We start from the raw sequence: 21,721 nt of genomic DNA, 5'->3' as shown, positions 1-21,721 counted from the left end.
TAGTGTTTGTCTTGGGAAAAAAAAACTTTTCTTTACAAAAAAATTTCACTACATTCTAAAGCACAGAATCATACTGTGTATTCATTATATATTGCATATTAAAAATTTTTTAATGCCTAATTACATAAAAATTGTGTACTTTTACTTTCTTGAGTAAAAGTATGAACATATTTTTTACCTACTGTAAGTAAAAGTACAAAAAATAACTATGTTTAATGTACTTAAATATTAAATATAAACCAAAAACTTAAAATTATTAAATGTAGTGGAGTAAAAATTATGATAATATGTTTTGGAATGTATGTTTTCCAAAGAAAACCACTGATAAAATTTACTTTTATGTAGAAAGTAAAAATACTTAAGTACTATACAACTCCGTATAAAACAAGGCAGAATTGGGGCTTTCAAGTGAAAATTTAATAGGCATTTAAGCATATCCCCAAAATAATTGAAATAAAAGAAATATCTGAAACCCAGGGCCGGATCTAGATATTTGGAGGCCCTAGGCAAAATTTATGTTGGAGGCCCCTCACACCCCTAAGTAATTTTCAGAATAATATGAGAACGTGTTTTTCTACTGCGTTAGAAATCAGATGAGCACTAATAAACATGTTTCTCCCCATTTTATCAACAAATTGATTAACTTTATGCTAAAATGTAATTAGAAATTATGCAAAACCACATGTGTTAAAAATTTTAAGGCAGTCACATTTATTAAAAACCCCACCTTTTTGGGATAACACAGGATAACAGTTTTGCTTTCTCCAAAGAGTAAAATTAAAAAGACAACAGTACATTGCAAAAACCCTAAATATAAAAAAATTACAGGTGAACACCTCCTAGAAAACTTTTATTGTTTTTTTTATTTTAACTTGGTATAAAGAAGAATTTCCCTCTTACTTAACCAACATACAGTATAAACTTATCTATCAGACTATTGCAATACCTTTTTATAAACTACCTTAAATATCCATACAAATCAGCTGCCACTGGAAGTTAAACAGAAAAATTACTTTCATGATTTGGAAACTAAAATAAAGTGTAGAGGACTTACAAGATATACAGACAGTTTACTTTAGGTAACGCCAGTTTTGTTTGCTGTTCGACTTTAAATACAAACTTTTTTAAATACAAACTTAATTCTTGCAGTGGCGGCGCCGCATAAAGTTGAACTCACCTTAAAACTTTATTTAATGCTGTCAGTAGTGATTGTCGGACCAGCGCACATGGACTTAACAGTTATGGAGGCCCCCTTCCAAGCTTGAGGCCCTAGGCATTTACCTACTCTGCCTATAGCTAGCGCCGGCCCTGCTGAAACCATACACCTTGTAATTACTGTTGACTTTGCCAATATCATACATCTCAGCAAGTTATTTTGGCAAAAATGACCCAATGTAGCCAAATTCAAGGTTATTTTGGCTAGAGGTGGACTACTCAGACTGTATCGGTTCTATAACAGTAAAATGACGACTGTAGCTTGTTGGGTGTATGCAGTAGCAATAAAGTTGCACTTTTTTTTTGTGGTTAGATTTTCTTTTGAGATGTGAAATCCATGAGGTCCTGGTCTGCTTTGTGTGCCATTTGGACTTTGTATCAAAATCAACTGCTGCACAGAAAGCTGGGGTCTGAGTTCTTATAAAGTTGTGATGTGAAGAAGAAAGGGTCTGAGATCACTTCAGTTCTGAAGGGGGCCAAAAATTATTGGGTTCTCGTATGAGTCCACTATATTGTGAACACCAAAAAGATTGAGGTCACGTTTGGCTTGTTCCTTTCCTGCTTCACTTTAACTGAACTGGGTTTGGTTCTTTTAAAATGAGCTATATGTGAAAACACGTATAGTTTCACTGATTAGTTAATGCTCTTTGATACTGAGATATGAGTTTGTGCTAATGTATAAGACTTTCCCAGTCTGTGTCAGCTTCCTGAACTTAAAGTTATCAGTGGCTTTAATGAACTAATTAATTAAAAAGTGATTCTGCAAACTGCATTAGGGAAGATGATCTATTAAGGATGAGGAGCCTCGTCTGCCATCTCTATCGCTTTGTGAAGAAGCTGATATCAATGAACTCTCATTTAGTAATCGAATGACAGAAGATTGTAAAACATGGTGCAATGCAATTAAAGCTGTTAGTTATGTTAGAGAAATAAAGTGATAATAGCTTGATGTATTTGTTTGCCGTTTTCTCACACGATTTTTATTCCATTGTTGACATCTTTATTAGAAAAATATGTGAGATACCGATGTGTCTTTAATGTACTGGTGTGAAATGATGTTGTTAAGTGTCTGTAGTGTTACTGTTTTCCAGAGCAAAGTTGTTCATTTATAGCTCATGAGACTTTAATATTAGATTATATAACTATAAAATAAAAGTATAGATGTTAAAATCTCAATGAGCACATTCTGATACATGGTTGATGTTGAAAACGTGATAAATAAATGGCAGAGATGTCTTATTTGTTCATTTTACGGGTGCTGCTCCTGCTTTTCAACAGTTATATTAAAACCCTCCGATGAAAAACCAGTCTCCCATTTTAACACAGATGGTGTACGACTGAATTTGTTAATGATGCGTTGCAAACTAGATTTAGACAGGCTATAACATGCTTTTAGGGGAGGACAAATTGCTTTGGGTTTTCATTGCACCTAAAAGAAAATGACTTGGTCTGTTGTGGCTACATTCTGATATCCTGCTATTATCCTCCACCGGTAGTTTGGAGGTTGTAAGGTCTAATGAGGAGATTATATGACATGGAGCGGGATTACAACGCTTTAGACTTGATAGCTCTTTTTTTACAAGGCTGCGGTTGCAGGGAAATTTGTTGGTTCCAGGCTTTCTATGGGGAGAATTAATTCAGGCATTATGGGTAAACTGTGTTGACGCTGGAACCATTGATGGATCCACGCTCCAGCTCTCAAGCACTGCGGAAATTCATACAAGGCTGAATTACATGCATAAATTATTGCTTCAGCCTTGGACTAGAGCTGAAACGAATAAGCTCGAGAATTTTTGAAAAACACATCATGCTGTTTTTACCCTGGCTCAATGTTAATGCAGTCACAAAGTAAGACCTGCGTTTACCTTCAATATCACTCAGGGCTTTATAGCAGAGTTTATGGGAGTGGAGACATTGGATGGGCTTGAACTGTTTTTCCCCTCACTGAAGGGAAACAAAAAGCCAGACTTTCTCAGGGAAAGCTGGGTAAATCTATCACCTTTGGATTTCAAATAAGACTCATAAAGCTCACTGTAAAGAAATGATCGGTGGATGTACTCATTTTTTTCCAGCTACTCTGTCTTTTTGTTTTTTATGCTTTTTCTGTTTCTGTTTGCAATGTGGGAAACTAACTTTAAAATCTGAGTTGTCAGTAAATATACAATAGTAAGCTTTCCTAGTTGTTCCCAACCTGGGGGTCCGCACCAAAAGGGGGGGGGGGTGATTCGATATGCTTCAAGGTCAAATAAAGGTGCATGTTCCACTAATAATTTTGTATACAAATATGTTTTTATGTTTTTTAAATTGTATGCCACAAAATATGGACCACAAAACCACTTATACAGGTGTATTTGTAGCAATAGCAAAAAAATTGTATAGGTCTAAATAAAAAAAAAAAAAAAAAAATCTATAGGATATTGAGTAAAGATCATGTTCCATGAAGAAATTTTGTAAATTAGTAATATGTGTTGCTAAGGACTTCATATGAACAACTTTAAAGACAATTTTTTTGCACCATACATTAATGAGATGCTTATTGATTCAGCTTTTACAGTAGATGATGTATAAACGTATAAAGTGCTACCACGCTTTCTATCTGATGCACTCCACATAATATTAAGCCTACAATGTGCATCTATCTGCAAAAATGCAAGACTTGACAAAAAGTTTAACTCCCGTTGTGTATCAGCGCGCTTTAAAACACGTCCATTCAAAGCTCAAGCTCAATAACATTAAGCAGCTTTAAGGGCGTTTTCACATTAGCACTTTTGGTGCGCACCCGGGTTCGATTGACATCAGAGTTCGGTACATTTGGATGATGTGAACGCTGTCTTCCGAACTCGGGTGCGCACCCGCGAAACGTACTCGAGTCTGCTTAAAAAGGGTGGTCTGGGGTTCGTTTCATGTGAACTCCAGATCGGTTCGCTGCTAATGTGAGCGCAATCGTACCAAATCGTGGAAGTGAACCGCTGTTAATTACGTATTATATGGAATGTCCCACCAAAACAGACGTGTGTGTTTGTGTGCGTGCACTTACCTTGACAACAAAATGCATAGAATGCTTGCTTGAGTTTTGTTCTTATTTTTTAAACCTTTGGTTTTGTTTTCAAAGAAATAATACAGAAACGCACTTTCGTCTGTCTGCCGCAAACATACTAAAGTCGTTTCGATGACAACGCGGTCTGTCCGCCGACGTCAATTTTTGCGGAGGCATTCAGAAATCATCTCTCTGCTTGCAGTTAGTCAATCACACTTGTCGTCTTCTCGTTTACAGCGGTTGCCAAGCAACATGAGAATGCGCCGGCTGCAGCTTGATGATGCAAGCCTGCCGCGGTTCGGATGCAAAAATAATATGTGAACACAGTCCATTTGGGGCATGGGGAGGGGGAGCAATCGAACTCGGGTTCGGACCAGGCAATCGCACCAAATGTGAATCCGTCCTAAGTCTTTTACTATCATTTTAGCGATTAGCTAGGTCGTGTCATCCTCTCACCTGTACTCAGTCAAAATGTTATGTTCATATGGCTCTCTAGTATCTCTTAACATTTGATTTTTAAAGGTGCAGTGTGTAACATTTATAAGGATCTCTTAACAGAAATGCAATATAATCTACATATTTATATTATATAGTGGTGTATACATAATGAACTGTTATGTGTTTATTACCTAAGAATGAGACGTTTTTATCTACATTCACCACGGGTCCCCTTATATGGAAGTCGCCATTTTGTGCTGCCATATTTTTATGGTAGCCTTAAACGGACAAACTGCGTTGTGGCACTACTGTATTTTGTCTTAAAAAACAACATGTTTGTCCTGTGGCAGCTACCGTAGCTTCTCTATGTGTTTTGGTGAACGGTGGACTGAGCTGTTGGTTGCAGTTCACAATCTCACTGCTAGATGCTGCTAAATTCTACACACTGCACCTTTAAATTTGAGATTATAAAATCACTGAACTTGTGACGGCGCTGTACATTTTGCACCTGACTGATTGTATTTTCCTCTTACCAAAGTAAATCCAAACATCACTGCATCCTTTTGAAACCATAGTGCCTCAGTGATGTTAGGTGTGTTGGGGTGCGCTTTGGGAGCTGACTTATTTGTTTGCTTTTGAATCATGCATGGTACTAATGTCATATGCCGATCTGCACAGCTCAACATGACATCAAACACGCAGCCAGTCGTTACTACTACAGGCGCTTGTAACGCTAACCAGACCTCCAAATGTAGACATAAGCACAAATAAATAAATAAACCCACACGATCATCGTTTTCGTGATCGATCTTTGATGTCACGATTGAGTACTCGAGCACTAGGGTACTCGTGCCCATCCCTAGACAATACAGTAATGGGAACCATACAGTTTCTAATTACTGTAGTAAAATTACAGTCATGCTTCCCATTTGAAAATGTAGTTAGTGTGACATTGCTAGCATAATGTAACTATAAAAAAATGTGTCATAATAAAACTACTTTATATTAAAGTTGTTAAACAGGGAAATGTGATCATTTCCATTTACTGTTGTCGTATAATTAAACTAGTAAATAATTGGCATAGAATCATGGTAACCAATGAGGAACTTGAAGTGGGAAGCTGCAGTAATTCATCACAGTTTAATCAAACAGACGTGCTAAATAATTTACACAAAACTGCAATCATACAACTAGATGCACACTAGTTTATACATACAGTTAAAAACATTGGAATTATATGCATGATCCCAACTACTGCGTTCATCAGACCAAAGATATTACCACAGGTTTGTAACAATCATTTTTAGGTGAACTGTCCCTTTAAGAATGTCACTCTAAACTGATACAGCAGTTGTTTTATTCATGTTGCTGCTTCCAAGGAAATGCTTTATTTTTCATGTCTTGTGCAATACAGAATTGCTTTAGTGCTTTTGCCTTTGGTTCGTTTTTCCCCATCACTGCACATAAATAGTTTATTGTCATATGTATTTTTCTATATGACAAACACTGCCGCCCCTTTACATTATAGCATTTTTCCTCAACATTAATTTTTCCATCGTGCCCTTCACAGACGAGACCTTCTAAAAGAAAAGCAGAGATGTTAAAACATATTTAAATGTTTTTTCCCCACACCAGCAGGGAACTTTGTCATTTTCTCACCCCTCATCCGTTCGACACAGCCCACCAGTGTCATCTTCTCTAGTTGTGTTTAATAAGAAAATCACGCTGAGTCACATTATTAAAAACTGATGAAGTCTCTGTACAGCTGTATCTCAGAAAGAAACCGATAAGGTGACCGACGTGCCAGGCAATCAACAGATCCCAACATCATTGGGGTGGTGAGAGGGACGGGAATACAAGTCGAAACAAGGCAGCAGGTGGTTTGCTTGCTTTGGACGTTGGTCTTTATTGTCTTTACTGTTTTATTCTATATTATTCATATTTTTTAGAAAGGCCAGCTATTCTCACAGATGTCCAGTGGTAGTATCTTTGTTTAAATGGATGTTCATTAATTTCTTCATGCTAATTGGAAAGATTCCTGTCACACGGTGTTATAGCCCATGCTAGCTCAGTCCGCAGAGACCGATCTCAGAAAATTTGCTTCGTGTGCAAGTAAATAAAGTCATTTAGTTCACGAGCAACTGAACCAGCTGTTCTGTTCAATTAAATGAACTCCTGAAGGTCTTTAGAAACACAGTGTGAGGACTAGAAAGAGCCATTAGGACTGGAAACCTTGTTGGGAAGCAGGACCTCCAAAGCCAGATTTGTTTTTCATTAAATGGGAGATAAGGCTGAAGACCTTTGTGAATTCAACAAGGGATGGCAAGATGGTTTCTAAGCATAACTCTAGACTGTGCTTTTTAAGCAGCAAATTAACTTGTAGGACAAGAACGATAGTATTATTTTGCTCCGTGTCAGCAGTTTTTGTCACATTTGGTTCATTTAGTCTAAAAAATAAGCATTTATTTGCCCCTCCAAATACACCATGCTAAAATATCCCATTTTTCCTCCCTGTCGTCTCCTTGGGGACCCCTCAAAAAGAACTTGGTATGGTATTGCTGACTGTGCTTTTGTAAATGGCTTTTTTATTCAGCTGTGTTTTCCTCGAAACTCTGAATAGTTGTAGTAATACCATGGTTGAATGCTGAAACACCCGGGCATGATTTTCTCTTTCAAGGGATTTTGAGGCAGTGGCTCTATCATACAGTCTCATAGACAGTAAGGTGCACCAGCTGTTTGAGAGGAGCTCTGTTAATGTGCATCCCGCGTCCCAGCTGGCTCCTTACACGGCCTTCCTCGCCCCACGCTCTCCCGCTCAGCCCTCCGCATCGCAAATCAAACCAACACTTTGACATTTTACACGGATCTCCTAATTGACTTGGATATCAGCGTCAATAACAGCTAAAGGGACCTCAACAAGGCGAAGCTGAAGAGACGTCAGTTTGGGAAAAGACAGGCATTTGATGTGTTTTATTGATCTATTGACATCCATTAGAAATGTGGTTGAAAAATATGTGGTTGAAAAATAATAGGACGAAGCGGGTAAATGATGCAATATGGACTTGAAATTGGGTTTGGGTCAGCTCATTGTGTTGGAGCATGGTTAGGCCCATAGACTGTAAACAACATGGAGAAGCCAAAAATGGGCGCTGCCATGTTACCTAAAAACGTCAATTTGGAGCCAGCGCATACGCAGAAGGAATCGTCCCTGGAGCCAGAGGCGGAGCCGTGGTATCAAACTTCTGTGCCAAATTCAACCACGCCAATCATAACGACACGCCCCGTTTCTATTGCATCAAATTACTATCTAAAATGAAACTTATCACAAAAATTAACAATTAAACATTACATATATCAGCGTGATAACAACTACCTTAAAGAGTAACTAAACCCTAAACCAACTTTTTTATTTAATGATCTGTAAGAATGGGGCTTTATTAGTGTTGTTCATAAATTTGAGTAACTTTTTTGACATTTGGGTATAAAGTGTTTCAATGATACAATATATGATGTAAAAACAAGTGCTGCCCTCTTCAGGTTGAACGGTGGCTACTGCAGTTGAATTTTCCTATTGGATGTTGCGGTAACGCGTGACGTAAGCGGTACAACCCTACGTAAGCAGGTTAAAGCTCACCACGCCCTTGTAACAATCTCACCACACCCTTGGTACGAGCTCAATTCGTCCCCTCTATCTCCATTGGTAACACAGTCTCACCCCATGTCGTCAATATTTGACGACACTTGACCATTCGTCAATATGTGACGCGGAGGGTATACCTTTCGCGTCATTTTTTGACGAACTGGGGACTTCAATACTATTACGTCCGTTGCATTCTCTTCTCCTATTTTCTTACCAATTTCGCGTCGGTTTAGGGTTAGATTACGCAAAATTAAACAGTGTACGCGAAATTAAACAGTGTACGCGAAATTAAACAGTTGTCACCTGGCGTTGGGTTTAGAAACAGTTGTCACCTGGCGTTGGGGTTAGAGTTAGGTTTGGGTAGGGATGTCATTATGTAAATCTAACCCTAAACCGACGCGAAATTGGTAAGAAAATAGGAGAAGAGAATGCAACGGACGTAATAGTATTGAAGTCCCCAGTTCGTCAAAAAATGACGCGAAAGGTATACCCTCCGCTTCACATATTGACGAATGGTCAAGTGTCGTCAAATATTGACGACATGGGGTGAGACTGGGTTGCCATTGGGGTCTGCCCACTTTTCTTGCCTTTTTTTCTAATATTGCCAGTGCGAAACGAAAGCTTGTGTACGATTAGGAATATTCTGTCGTAACTAATGATTATATGAAAATTATGTGGAGTTATTAAATGATAAAATGAGAAAAGCAAGCCAAACACTGCATTATTCATAAATGGAAATGTTTACGTCTGAAAAAGCACCGCTGATGATTTATGCCCTGTGTTTCTGATGTATTAAATCTGTGTTGCGTGAATTTACTAGAAAGCGGCTCTTGAATGCATTTCTGAAATTCTGTCTGAACTGAGAGATTTGGAACAGAGTCACGCATCTAAAGACGGTTGCGGGTGGGGTGTGCCACTGTCAGAACGAATCCCCCTTCCCTCCGGCCGAAAGAGTGATTGATGGAGGGCAAAAACAGGTGTGAAAGAGTAATAATGCTGGTAGGGGTAAAAGAGGAAATGACAGTAAGATGGACTGAAGGTTGGTGCCGCCAAGCTGACTGGCCCTTACATAAGAGCAAATTTTTTTATTTTACCATCGACAGCCACAACATACTGTATAGCCGACTTTTAAAAGCTGGATTATTACTTTTAATTCCTAATGAAGAGAAGCTTTGGTTTGCCAAGTGAAAAGTTATCCAAAATTGGGATAATTGACCAGAAAAGTCCTCTATGTAGTCATTGTGCTTTCATTGCTCTAAAAGCAAAAATTTGTCATCGTGGAAATGGCAGAAAATGAACGCGCTTTCGTCACTGCTCTTGTTTTACAATGCAGTAGTGACGGGCAAAAATATGAACAAGTTTCCTGAAATTCCAAAAAAAAGAAATCCCTTTCAGTAGCAGAATAATAAAGCGGACCGAGACAGAGTCCCTGTTGTGGGGTTTATTTATATTGTCTGCAATGCTATGCAATTTGTTTAAACAGAATGATTAAAACCATGTAGTGCAGTATGTTAGAAAAGCGTAAATACGACTCTATAAAGACAGAGATAGATTACAGACTTACATTCTGTGTTACTTAGATTATATTATAAAACAGGGAAAATGCAACCATATTTGCTTGCACTTTACTTGCATACACTTATCTATTTGTTTTATCTTATTTTTGTATAAGCAATAATGAGATTTCATAGTTGTTGTGCTTTGTTTAGGTTTTATTTATGTTTGATCTTTGCTTTATATATACAGTAAACAAATGGAATGTAGCAGCTATAATGTGAAATTTAATAAATGCATTAAAAATGTCAACACGTTAACATTTATGCTTCACGTCACATTGCCGCAATGACGCATTGTCACTTTACCGAAACTGGCAAAATTTTGATTGTACTGTGTATTGTGTTTTCTCAGGTTGTGTGCATTGGAGCACAGGAAGAGGAAGAGAAGGTCGAATGTGTACCAGGATTTCAGGAGAAGGAGTACCATGTGGAATACAGGGATGGATTCCTCAGAAATGTTTCTCTGCTGCAAGGTACAACTATGATGTCATCTCTCTCTCTCTCTCTCTCTCTCTCTCTCTCTCTCTCTCTCTCTCTCTCTCTCTCACACTCTCTCTCTCTCTCTCTCTCTCTCTCTCTCTCTCTCTCTCTCTCTCTCTGGTACGTTTGTCTAAGCCACATGTGTATGCCATCTGGAGAAAGAACAGTTCTCCAGGGCTTTGGTGAATTTTGATGGTTCATTATTCTTATTATCATGCACAATAGTTTTTCGTTTATTAAAAAAAAGAGGAAATAAGAGCCGCAGTGTCCAAACAAAACATCAAAATGCTCTGGCGCTCATAAATTATTCTGCTTGATTGTGTGGATGTTTACGAAGCCTTTGTGATTCCCCGCTCTTCCACTGTCTGCCGCGAGTAACGCTTGCCATGGCGCAGAACTTTCTGCATACCGATTGGCATCCAGAACCTGGCAGACGAAGACGGCACCAGCCAGACAATTTCTGCATCATAGCTTCGCCGAGACAGTTAAGACAGATGTTATCAAAACACTAAGAAGTAGAGAAACAGAACTTTAACAGACCTTATGTATTCAGAATTTGTTCATTTTTTGTTTATCTGTGTGCTTTGGGGCCATCTGTATTCTGGTTTAGTCCTCAATTTTGTACTTGGAAATTTGGCTTCTCCAGGAAAACAGAGAAAGAATATTGACTATACCGGACTTGGTCCAGTAAGATGCTCTCTAAAGAACATCCTGTTATAAATCATGTTTCATAACCAACACAAAAGTTTGTAATTATTTCATAATGTGGCTAATTCATATGAACTAATACAATCTAATTTGTGACCCTGTAGAGCTTACAACGGACTTAATTTGGACATTTGGAAAGCCTATTTATTCAGCTTTCAGATGATATATAAACCCCAATTTCAAGAGATGTACCCTTATGACAGGTTTTGTGGCCCAGGGTCACATTTGGACATTGAAGTGTGATGTGCTTTTGCACCAGGGATTTTAGGGGTTAAAGGGACACTCCACTTTTTTGAAAATATGCTCATTTTCCAGCTCCACTACAGTTAAACATTTGATTTTTACCATTTTGGAATTCATTCAGCTGATCTCTGGGTCTGGCAGTACAACTTTTAGCATAGCTTATCATAACCTATTGAATCTAATTAGACCATTAGCATCACGCTAAAAAATAACCAAAGAGTTTCGATATTTTCCCTATTTAAAACTTGAATCTTGTGTAGTTACATTGTGTACTAAGACTGACGGAAAATTAAAAGTTGCAATTTTCTAGGCAGATATGGCTAGGAACTATACCTTCATTCTGGCGTAATAATCAAGGACTTTGCTGCTGTAACATGGCTGCAGCAGGCTTAGTGATATTACGCCGTGCACGAAAATAGTCCCCTTGGTTACTTTCAATAGCAGGGGACTATTTTCAGGTGCTGCGTAATATCAATGCGCCTGCTGAAGCCAGGATAATATAGTTCCTTAGTACACGATGTAACTATAGAAGAGTCAAGTTTTAAATAGGACAAATATCAAAACTCTTTGGTTATTTTTTGTGTGATGCTAATGGTCTAATCAGATTCAATGGATTATGCTAAGCTATGCTAAAAGTGGTACCACCAGACCCGGAGATCGGCTAAATAGATTCCAAAATGGTAAAAATCTAATTTTTGTAAATCTAGGGTAGCTGAAAATGAGTATATTTTCAAAAAAAGTGGTGTCCCTTTAAGGTCCTCATTATTGTTTAATAATCACACCTTTTTGTTTGATTTACATCGTATGAATATATACAAATTCGTCACCACGTAAAATTCTTACACATTTCTGTACGTTTAGGCAGTTCATTTATTATTGCCTATTTACAAACAATGGGAGTGGTGTTTAGCCCTTCGATATGTCCTATTCAGACTTTCTGCTTTATTGTAAATACACTCGGCACAAGAAAGAAAACGCCATTCGTCCGGTAAATTTCTTTCCTCGCTGGTCTCGGCGTTCATACAATAAACTCTCCCGAGACTCCAAGAATGGTAGTGATTAATTAAATTACAATCTAATTACACATGAAGCATGTACTTCCCCACAGGACAGACTTACACTGCCTTTTATGAATAAAATAACACCATGGGTGTTTTGTGAGCAATGACATATTAATCAGTTTTTCCTATGGAATATAAGCACTGTGTTTTGCCTGGTGGAACTGTAACCCACTCACTCCTCTTGCCAAACATGAGAAATGATTAAAATAAATGTTAAAAAAGACAAATGCAATTCACTATGTGCCGTTCACATCAGAAACGTCCAGAGGTCCTGTACAGCTTGTGAATACAAATCAGGCCAGAGAGCAGATGTGATGTAGAGGTCAGAGCAGACAGCGGCTTCATTCAGACAGGTTGAAATATGTGTGAGGGCCTTGTACTACAATGATCCCTGTTTGTGGGAAATCCACAGAGCTTATGTCAGTGAAGGTTTTGGTGCAGAAATGCGGATGCTTTGGATTTGATCTTGTTGTTGGGCCTTTAATGCCAGGCCACAGCTCAGAAAGAGAAAGAAGAGAAAGAAAGAAAAAAGAAAGAAAGAAAGAAAGAAGAGTAATTTCATACTTGTACGCTGGTATTTTAACTAAGAATAGGCATAGTAAAAGTAGTCTATTTGATGTATGTGCCATAATGGTGCACCCCGCCTTTAAGAAGCAGCATTTAAAGGGACAGTTCACATAAAAATTATAATTATTTCTGACATAATTTACTGACCGCCTAGTTTTTTCAAGCTTGTATAAATTTCTTTGTTTTGCTGAACACAAATGAATATGTTTAAAAAAAAAAATTTAATAACCAAACAGATCTGGGGCACCATTCACTTCCATAATACTATTTTTTCCTACTATAGAAGTCAATGGTGCCCCGAATCATCTTGGCTACAAACATTCCTCCAAATATCTTTCTTTGTGTTCAGCAAAATATAGAAATTTAGCTAGAAACAACTTGACAGTAAATAAATGATGACTAACCCTTTAACTGCTTTAACTTGTAGAAAACTCAGTTTCAGTTGAATGGTGGGCAAGTGATTTGATTTGTTTAATCGGGCTTTGTGTGTTCTCACTGAGTCCTGCCATACTTGTCAGCGCTTATTTAAAAAAAATCTTCCTCATGATTGTCACAATTCACTGGGCCGCGTCTCCTCCGAGATTCACTGTAATGTCTTCAAGCTTTTCTTTGACTCCTCTGGGATAGGCAGTAATGTCTTGCTGGCACAGCTTCGGGCCCCAGTGGGAATCCAGCGTCTCTGCCAAAGTGTCTTTCTCTCTCCTCTTCTCAAATTGACAGTCGTGTCAACAGGTTGCACAGTTAAAAGAAGAAGAATGGGCGCTGTGGTCTGCCAAGATACTGCTGCGGATTCTGCAGTTTACGTGATGGGGTTTTTTCACGTGCGTGTGACTGGGTGTGACTGTTGAGTTTGCACACAGTCACCGAATTGGAGTCGGTTTGACCGCTGTGTTCCAGGTTTCTTGTGTTTGGGGGGGACCATCGATCCATGTAATTAGAACAGTGAGAGTAGAGGTAGTCCTTACAAAAGATTGTTCCCTTTGAACTTCAATTTATTTAAGCGACAGAACATGATTACGCTGACGGGAAACACCATTCAAAGCCATCACACTGACAGCGGGAGAAATGCAGGGAAAGCAAAGTCATCCGGCCCGAAATGCAATGAGGAGTACCACTTTTTCCAATAGAAAATATATATTTTATCACCAATACAGCAATCTTGCCTAAAGTTTGTTCTTTCAATCTTTCTATTTTATTCGATTTGATTGGGAAGGGCGGTGAGGCATTTTGTCATCACGGGAGCCAGCGATCCATGCACACCGGGACAGAGCTCAGTTCCGCTTAACTGAGCCTATACCTGTATCCGCCACGTACTTCTATTACCTTGAATATGCTCCTGTCAGCAAAGCGCAGTCCGCAATACTCTAGTCTCTGAACACAGCAATCTCCGAACGACAAATGTGCAAATAATCTTAGTAGTTAACCTTAATGTATCGCACCTTGCATTGTTTGTGAAAGCGTTATCACTGTCAGAGAAAAACTTGTCCGTCACTTGCATGAAGCATTTTCTTTCCTGTTAAAGTTTGAAACCAGTTGCATTTGAATAGACTTTATCTGATGTTATAACCATGAAGTATTGTATTCACGAGCAGTTTTTATAATTAAAATAGAGGGCAGATTTAGAGAGCATTTATTTGGACAAAAACATGTATATGCCTGTGCATATGAGGGGTGATTTGGTTGCTTTTTTATAGACAAGACAGGCATTTCCATCATTGACATTTGTACATTTAAAATGCAGATACACAACCATTCAAAAGTTTAAACAATTGAGTGAAATGTATATCATGATCTTAAAAATAATGATGTTTAGGTGCAATATGGGACTTTAAAGGGACACTCCACTTTTTTTGAAAATATGTTCATTTTCCAGCTCTCTAAGAGTTAAATGTTTGATTTTTACCGTTTTTGAATCCATTCAGCCGATCTCCGGGATGGCGCTACCACTTTTAGCGTAGCTTAGCACAATCCATTGAATCTGATTAGACCATTAGCATCACGCTAAAAATAACCAAAGAGTTTCAATATTTTTTCTATTTAAAACTTGGCTCTTCTCTAGTTACGTCGTGTACTAAGACTGACAGAAAATTAAAAGTTGTGATTTTCTAGGCAGATATGGCTAGGAACTATACTCTCATTCTGGCGTAATAATCAAGGACTTTGCTGCCGCACCATGGCTGCAGCAGGCGTAATGATATTACGCAGTGCTCGATAATAGTCCCCTGCTATTGAAAGTTACCAATAGCGATCCATGATCGCCATCTCCCCTCGTCTTTAGGAAACCAAAACATTTGTTTTTGCACATGCATCCCATGAAACCGTCTATAAAGACCTTACAAAATGAACTGTATTGCTTATATTTCCTTTAGGGATGCACCGAATCCAGGATTCGGATTCGGACGAATACTGGGCTTTTTGATGGGGTTCGGGTTCGGCCGAATCTTAGATTTTTTTCCACCGAACCGAACCCTAGGCTTGCGCTACGCTGGTCAACGTCACGCGGCCGTTGATTATACACATCAGGTGTTGACGTGGAGATAAGTGTTTTTTTTCCGGTGAGCCTTTCACATTTCCTGGACGCACCCGGAAAAACTAACGCATCGCACCGCATCGCTTTCATTGTGCTTTGCAGTCGGGCTATCAAAATACATCCCCGCCTGCCCCTCGGGCTATCTTGACTTATAGGGAGGAAAAAATATATTTAAATGCTTATGTATCCTCTCACAGATTTGGATGGGTAATTGTGATGCATTTTTTGGTGCAATTGTGGCCTGATGAAGATCAAGTGATCGAAACGTTGCAACGCAACTTTCATTAACTCTTTCACCGCCAGCGTTTTTAAAAAAAGTTGCCAGCCAGCGCCAGCGTTTTTCATGATTTTCACCAAAGTTTAATGCCTTCCAGAAAATGTTCTTCTTTAAATATATAAACATACAATATACCAAATGAAAGAACAGACCCTCTGCTTTCAAACAAAAAAAAACCGTTTCATCCTACCTTTAGTGGTTCTTTTGCAATCAGCTTTTGAATATGGGTAGGTTTTTGCAAAAACACCATATTTTGAGCAAAAAGCAGAAATAATTCCATTTTTATGACGGACTTTTCATAGAGATCCCATTCAGAGCGATCTTTAAAACAGACACGGACATGCAGCAGCTTGGCATAGGGAAATACTTCCGGTTTTAAAAAGTTGCGGAAGGGCGCCACCTGGTGGATAATGGCGGTATTGCGGAAAGACGGAATATCTCGTCATTGGCGGGGAAGCGTTTTCTCTTAATTGACGAGAAATCTCGTCAATGGCGGGGAAAGAGTTAAATACATTTTTTCAGCAAGCAGATAGTGTGCGGGAATTGTTCTTTGTATAATTGTGGTGCATGAAATTCAGGCATTGGGTATTTAATTTTTTTTTTCTCGAGTTTTACTTTCACTTTCGCGATCGGGCGAAGCCGCAGTACAGGAAGCAATCCGTACGGATTTGTCATGGATTTTTGTGCAAATCCTCCAACTTCGTCCTGTCAGTCATTACTATCCTCACGTAAGAAAATTAAATCTCTCGCAGCAAGCTTTAAAGTGATATAGATCGTACGGGCAGTGAAGAGAGTGACTCTGTGCAGAATCGCTCTTAAAGCGACAGTAGCCCCTGTTTTTCTGATCGAAAAAATGATCCAATCTCTAACTGGATGATCCAAACTGTGAGTTTTGTGACCCACTGAACCACTTTTAAATGGTGGGTATATCTGGTGTGGGGAGGAGCAGGAACAGTTGGTTTACATGGAAATCCAGTTTTTTTGTTTGTTAAAAAACCAACAGCATCAAAACAACAACAAGAATAGCAGATTAAACATTGTGGTTAGAGGCCCTATTGGCTTTGTATTGGCAAAATTTCAGGCTACCAAAAACTGAAGAGTGCCTGCCCGAAGGGCTACCAGAGATTTTTTTAATTTTGCAAGCCCTGTAATGGAATAAGGATGCGAGTAGGATTCGGTATTCGGATCCATCGGATTCGGTGCATCCCTAATTTGACATTTTATCTACATACACCGCGGGTACCCTTACGTGCAAGTTGCCGTTGTAGCAAATGGCTCGGAGTCAGATTGGGGCCATTTGGCATCTGGATTTCAACAGCCCTAAAATTGTGATAATTAGATAACCCTGTCTCCTCTATCACCTATCAAGGCTGTAAAGTGGGCGACAATTAAAACAAATGCCGTCTTCAAAGGAAGTTCAAAGGAATCCACAGTCGCCAGAGACACAGCAGGGGGGGCACGGACTATATGTCTCTGATGAAACCACATTTAAAGATCACAATGAGCTGTTTAAATGTGTATATATTTTATATCCCTTTACTGCATGATCGTGTATGTGTGATGTAACTGTGTGTTAACACTCTAGTTAGATTTTGTTCACTGTAGCATGGTTCATATCTTAGGTATGAAATTATTATTCAACGTGATCTTAAACCCATGTCTTGTCTAGTATCAAATTAATCCACTCTTTATTTCCTAATCATTTCTATGTATCATATTACCATAAGCCGCATCAATGTCATTTAATATCGATTTGAAGAGTTATGGAAACAAACTTTTATCATTTGGCATTTACGCAAATGTGATGTCTGAAAGAACAAAGGCTTGTTTCCCGCGCGATCGAACACTTCGCACATTGGTCATTTCACCTAAAATGGGCTGGGCGCGTGAAAGGTCAAAACGGCCTATCGTCCAAGCCATCGTTGCTCAGTTGCTCAGTTGCTCAGCGCTCAGCGCTCAATCGCTCAATTCGTCAGCGCAGTTTGGAAACTCGCTGAGACTCACCCAGAGTCCCTCGGATTCATCATCTTTTCTCTGAGCCCTGTCCTACTCTTCGGGACAGTAATTTCCTGGCTTGCACTTTGCACTTCGAGTTCGGACAATTTACGCGGAACACTCCGCCATACGGAACAACCAAACGGACTTACGAGCACACCTGGATTTTCTCTCTCTCTCTCTCTCTGCTCGCACCCGCGCGCACCAGACACTTCGTATTACATCACAAAGAGCCAAATGCAAGTATTAACCTTGTTCTAATCGCTGATGTTTAAGCTTTACCCCTTATGAAAATTAAGGCGATCCTTAGAGATTTTCCGATGGTTTGTGCAGATGTTAAGCAATAGTGTTTTTGCCAATCTTTTACTCTCTCTCTAGCTTTTCAGTCTTTTCTTTCTCATCTATGTTTTATGTTATTGTATATGTGTATGTTTAGTTAGTCATTGTGTGTACTTCGTTTTGTAGTTAATAAACCGGTTTTGCATTTTCACAATTGAATTGTTTCTGTGTCCAATGCTCACGAAATTAAAGTCACTATTTCTGCCTTTTGATCCAGCTACACGCTGCGAGTAGCACTGTATATCAGTAAGAAGGTTAATTTTAAAAGGCCATGAAATTAACATTTCTTAGACGTTAATATACGATTATGGATATATGTCTTCGGTGGACGAACATATTAATTAATTGTTATTATTAATTCTGCTACGCCAGGTAAAACCTGATAAACTTGTATAATTAATTACAGTTAGTTATACATAATATTCCCTTTTGAGCTAAAATCTAAGATTCCCTTGGGAATCCCCGTAGTATTACAGTCGGAGGTTTATAGTGTTTCAAATAACTTTATTCCCCTCCTCCCGCTGAATCGCTACATATTAATGGTGGAGAACGCGCGGGCAGATTTAAACATTATTTCTGAGCAAAAACAGTTAACAGGTCAAATGTGTTTTGCATTGTGTGAATGAAAAGAACTATCAGCTATAACTGTGTTCGTTCTTATATTGGTATGAATGAAAATGTATTTTCCTGTATCATTTTCAGGACGTAACAGACTCGCGCCCCTGTTATGTATAGCTAACTGCAGTCTTTAAGGTAACCGTATTAAAAACACTTTGATACGCTGCATTACTGTCTGATTCCGCCTAATAAAGAGTAGAATTCCTTTATGTAGAGCGAAGCGGTGGTCGAGTGAGTACTCCCATCTGATAAGGCCTTTTTGTTTAATCTCCAGGAAATGATTTGCAATTAGAGAAGCTGTCTATTGTATTTTTCCATTTTATTCACGTACGTGGATTTTTTTTAATTGAAAGCACCGAGGGTAAGACTTCAATTTTTTTTTTAAGGAGATGAAAACTTGATCAAGTATTTATAGTCACAACGTACGATAAAGCACGTTGGACTCTTTGTTTATTGCGTGTCCCGGTAACTAAGCCAAAATTAAAATAGGCAGCGCAAACATGAGCAAATTACATCCGTCGTCTTAGCAACGGAGCGGCCGCCGATGTAATTGTTGAATAGAAGCGAATCTTTGTCAGTTTAAAGCGTACTACCTAGTTCTAACACTAGATGTCAGTCTTGAGTGTCTAACACTTCTCCTTCTTCTCTACTCTACGCCTGACTTCCGCTTTCTTTGTTTGTTGGGCGAAATATCGCCATCTGGTGGGGAAAGTTCGTTTGGCCCTCTCATAAACTCTTTTGGGAAGTGTATGACAGGAGTCAAACTTGGAATTTTGGCCTTACTTCAATAACTGGGTTATTCTACTACTTTGTAGTTTTATTTCCTACGTATTGAATGTTATGGTCTTAAATGATAAATAATAATTAATAGTGCTGTGGCTTTATTAATTTATTATTTCTTTATTTAATTTTTATTTTATTTTGATTTATTTTATTTTATTTCATTTTTGCTGTTCTCTCTCGCTCCTTACTTTCCTGTTCTCTTTTCTATTGTAGAGATTGTATTTTAATTAAGTTTAAATTTAAATTTAATGCAGTTTGATTTATTTTAAATTTTAATTGAATCAATTCTTTACTGTGAATAGAATTCAGCCCCATAAGTCCCATTCTCAGTGAATTCATTTATGTTTTAACTGGTGCAATAGGATAAGCCCCTGTGCATCTCTTTAAAGCTAACACTTGATAGATGAATCAGGACTTCGCCAGAGGTGAGTTCTACAAGAGACCGGTCCCGCGGAACTGACTCGAGTGTGTACAGTCGGGGTGCTGCGGTAGCTCCCTCCTTTAGCACCTTAGGCAGCAAGACACAGTGCGACCTCTGCCACCGGGCACTCCAATCGCTAACCGTGCCAGCTGACACACAAAGCCCTAGCAGCAGTGCCAGTTGGTGGGTGACACCTTTGAGTGCGGCCTGGCGGTGTGAAGGGCGTGACTGTTGAGCGGTCGAGGTGGGGAGGGCAGAAGGCCCGGCACTCTTGGCTGCGTGCTCAGGGAAGCGCCTTGTCTCTGTGTTCCACCCTGGGTTGTCTTAAATAGTCAACAGGTGTTAGTGTAAAAGAGATGCATTTTTCTCCCCTCTGTAGCCACTAGAGGCACCAGATCCCTCTCACGTTGGGTCTAGCCCAGCCACTCTAGCTAAGCCACTCCCCTAGCTCGCATGACTCCATAGTGCCCTCTCCCTGTAAGGCCCTGTCATCAAATCTAGGGTAGAGAACCTGCTAAGCTGAAACAGGAAACCCCTTTTCCACCTCCTATCCTCTTCATTTTCCCAGCCTTAGGACTTCGTCTGTTGGCTGTCTCAATTCCCATTTTCATTTTATTTTATTAGTATTATTTTCATTTTATTTGTTTGTTTTTTTTATTTATTTGTTTTTCTTTCCTCTCTTTTCCGTTCCTATTTCATTTCCAGCAACCTATCCTCCTCATTCTTTATTTTATTTTGTTTTATTTTATTTTAATCATTATAATTAATTAATTTTAATTATTTTGATTCACTTTATTTTTGGGCTGAAAGAGCAAAACTGCACAAACCATAAGGAGAATTCATTAGTAATACGCTCGATAAACCAAATGTCCAAGGCGACCTATAGGTTTTAACAAAGACAAATTACTAAACTATTTCCTTTTTTTTTTTCCCCACACTGATTATCTGTGCCGCTGGAGAAAGGCCCTGATAATAAGCTCATAGCCCACACATATATATATACCTTTTTTTTATTGCCGTAGCTCGTTGAACTGTGCGGACTCGCATTGGCTCTTTGTGTTTTCTCTTCTATTAGTGTGTCAACATGTCCAGATCACCAAGCCCTGTCAACCACTGGGACCAGCTAGAGGCCTGGCTCAGCGCTGTGACATCTGAACTCCTGCCCAACCTCGCCAATGAACTGCAACACTTGGAAAGAGAGCAACTCGACGACACCCTGGACAAGTTCATAACCCTCGACCCAACGAGGAGCTACAGTCACAAGGATATAGCCAAGATCACAGGTGCCATCGCTCACAACCTCATCATCCAGCTAAAACTGGGCGAAAGGAATGTCGCCCAACTGGAACAGGATGCAGCAGCTCTACAGCTCCAAGCGGCAGAGGCACGGAGGAATCAGGAGGACGCGCAGAATCGTCTAGATCAGCTGACACAGGGATTAGAGGATCAACACCCATCGACGGAGGAGGAACACTGGAGGCTAAAGGACGAGATTGGACAACTCCAAGAGGCCTTGTCAAAACTCCGCACAGACACAGAGCACAAGGAGCAACAGGAAAAGACAGCCAGAGAAGAGCTGTCTGGAAAGCTTCAGCAGGCTGAACATCTTCTGGTGAGAGCAAAGGCAGAACTGAAGGAACGTGATGCCAAGCTGAAGGCCTGTGAGAATCACCTGCGAGCGGCTCGAGATGAAGGTCGAGCTCTGGCTCAGCAACGAGACCAGGCGAGGGACGACCTTGACTCCGCCCAAAGAGAACTCATTTATGCATATAAACTGCAAGCTGAACAAGTAAGGGAAAAAGCAACCTTTCCC

General features: G+C 39.3%; 1 protein-coding gene across 1 annotated transcript in view; it reads left to right on the top strand.

Moving 5' to 3' along the window:
* cdh13 (cadherin 13, H-cadherin (heart)) overlaps window positions 1-21,721 on the top strand; it is a 433,135-nt gene that overhangs the window by 96,682 nt on the left and 314,732 nt on the right. Inside the window, exon 2 of the mRNA XM_065278811.2 lies at window positions 10,239-10,359. Within this exon, the coding sequence (XP_065134883.2) occupies window positions 10,239-10,359 (121 nt within the window). The remainder of the gene's footprint in view (window positions 1-10,238; window positions 10,360-21,721) is intronic.

Source organism: Paramisgurnus dabryanus, chromosome 9, assembly GCF_030506205.2.
Source record: "Paramisgurnus dabryanus chromosome 9, PD_genome_1.1, whole genome shotgun sequence".
Classification (NCBI taxonomy): Eukaryota; Metazoa; Chordata; class Actinopteri; order Cypriniformes; family Cobitidae; genus Paramisgurnus; species Paramisgurnus dabryanus.
The sequence above is the reverse complement of the archived record's forward strand: the minus strand, read 5'-3'. Positions and strand labels throughout refer to the sequence as shown.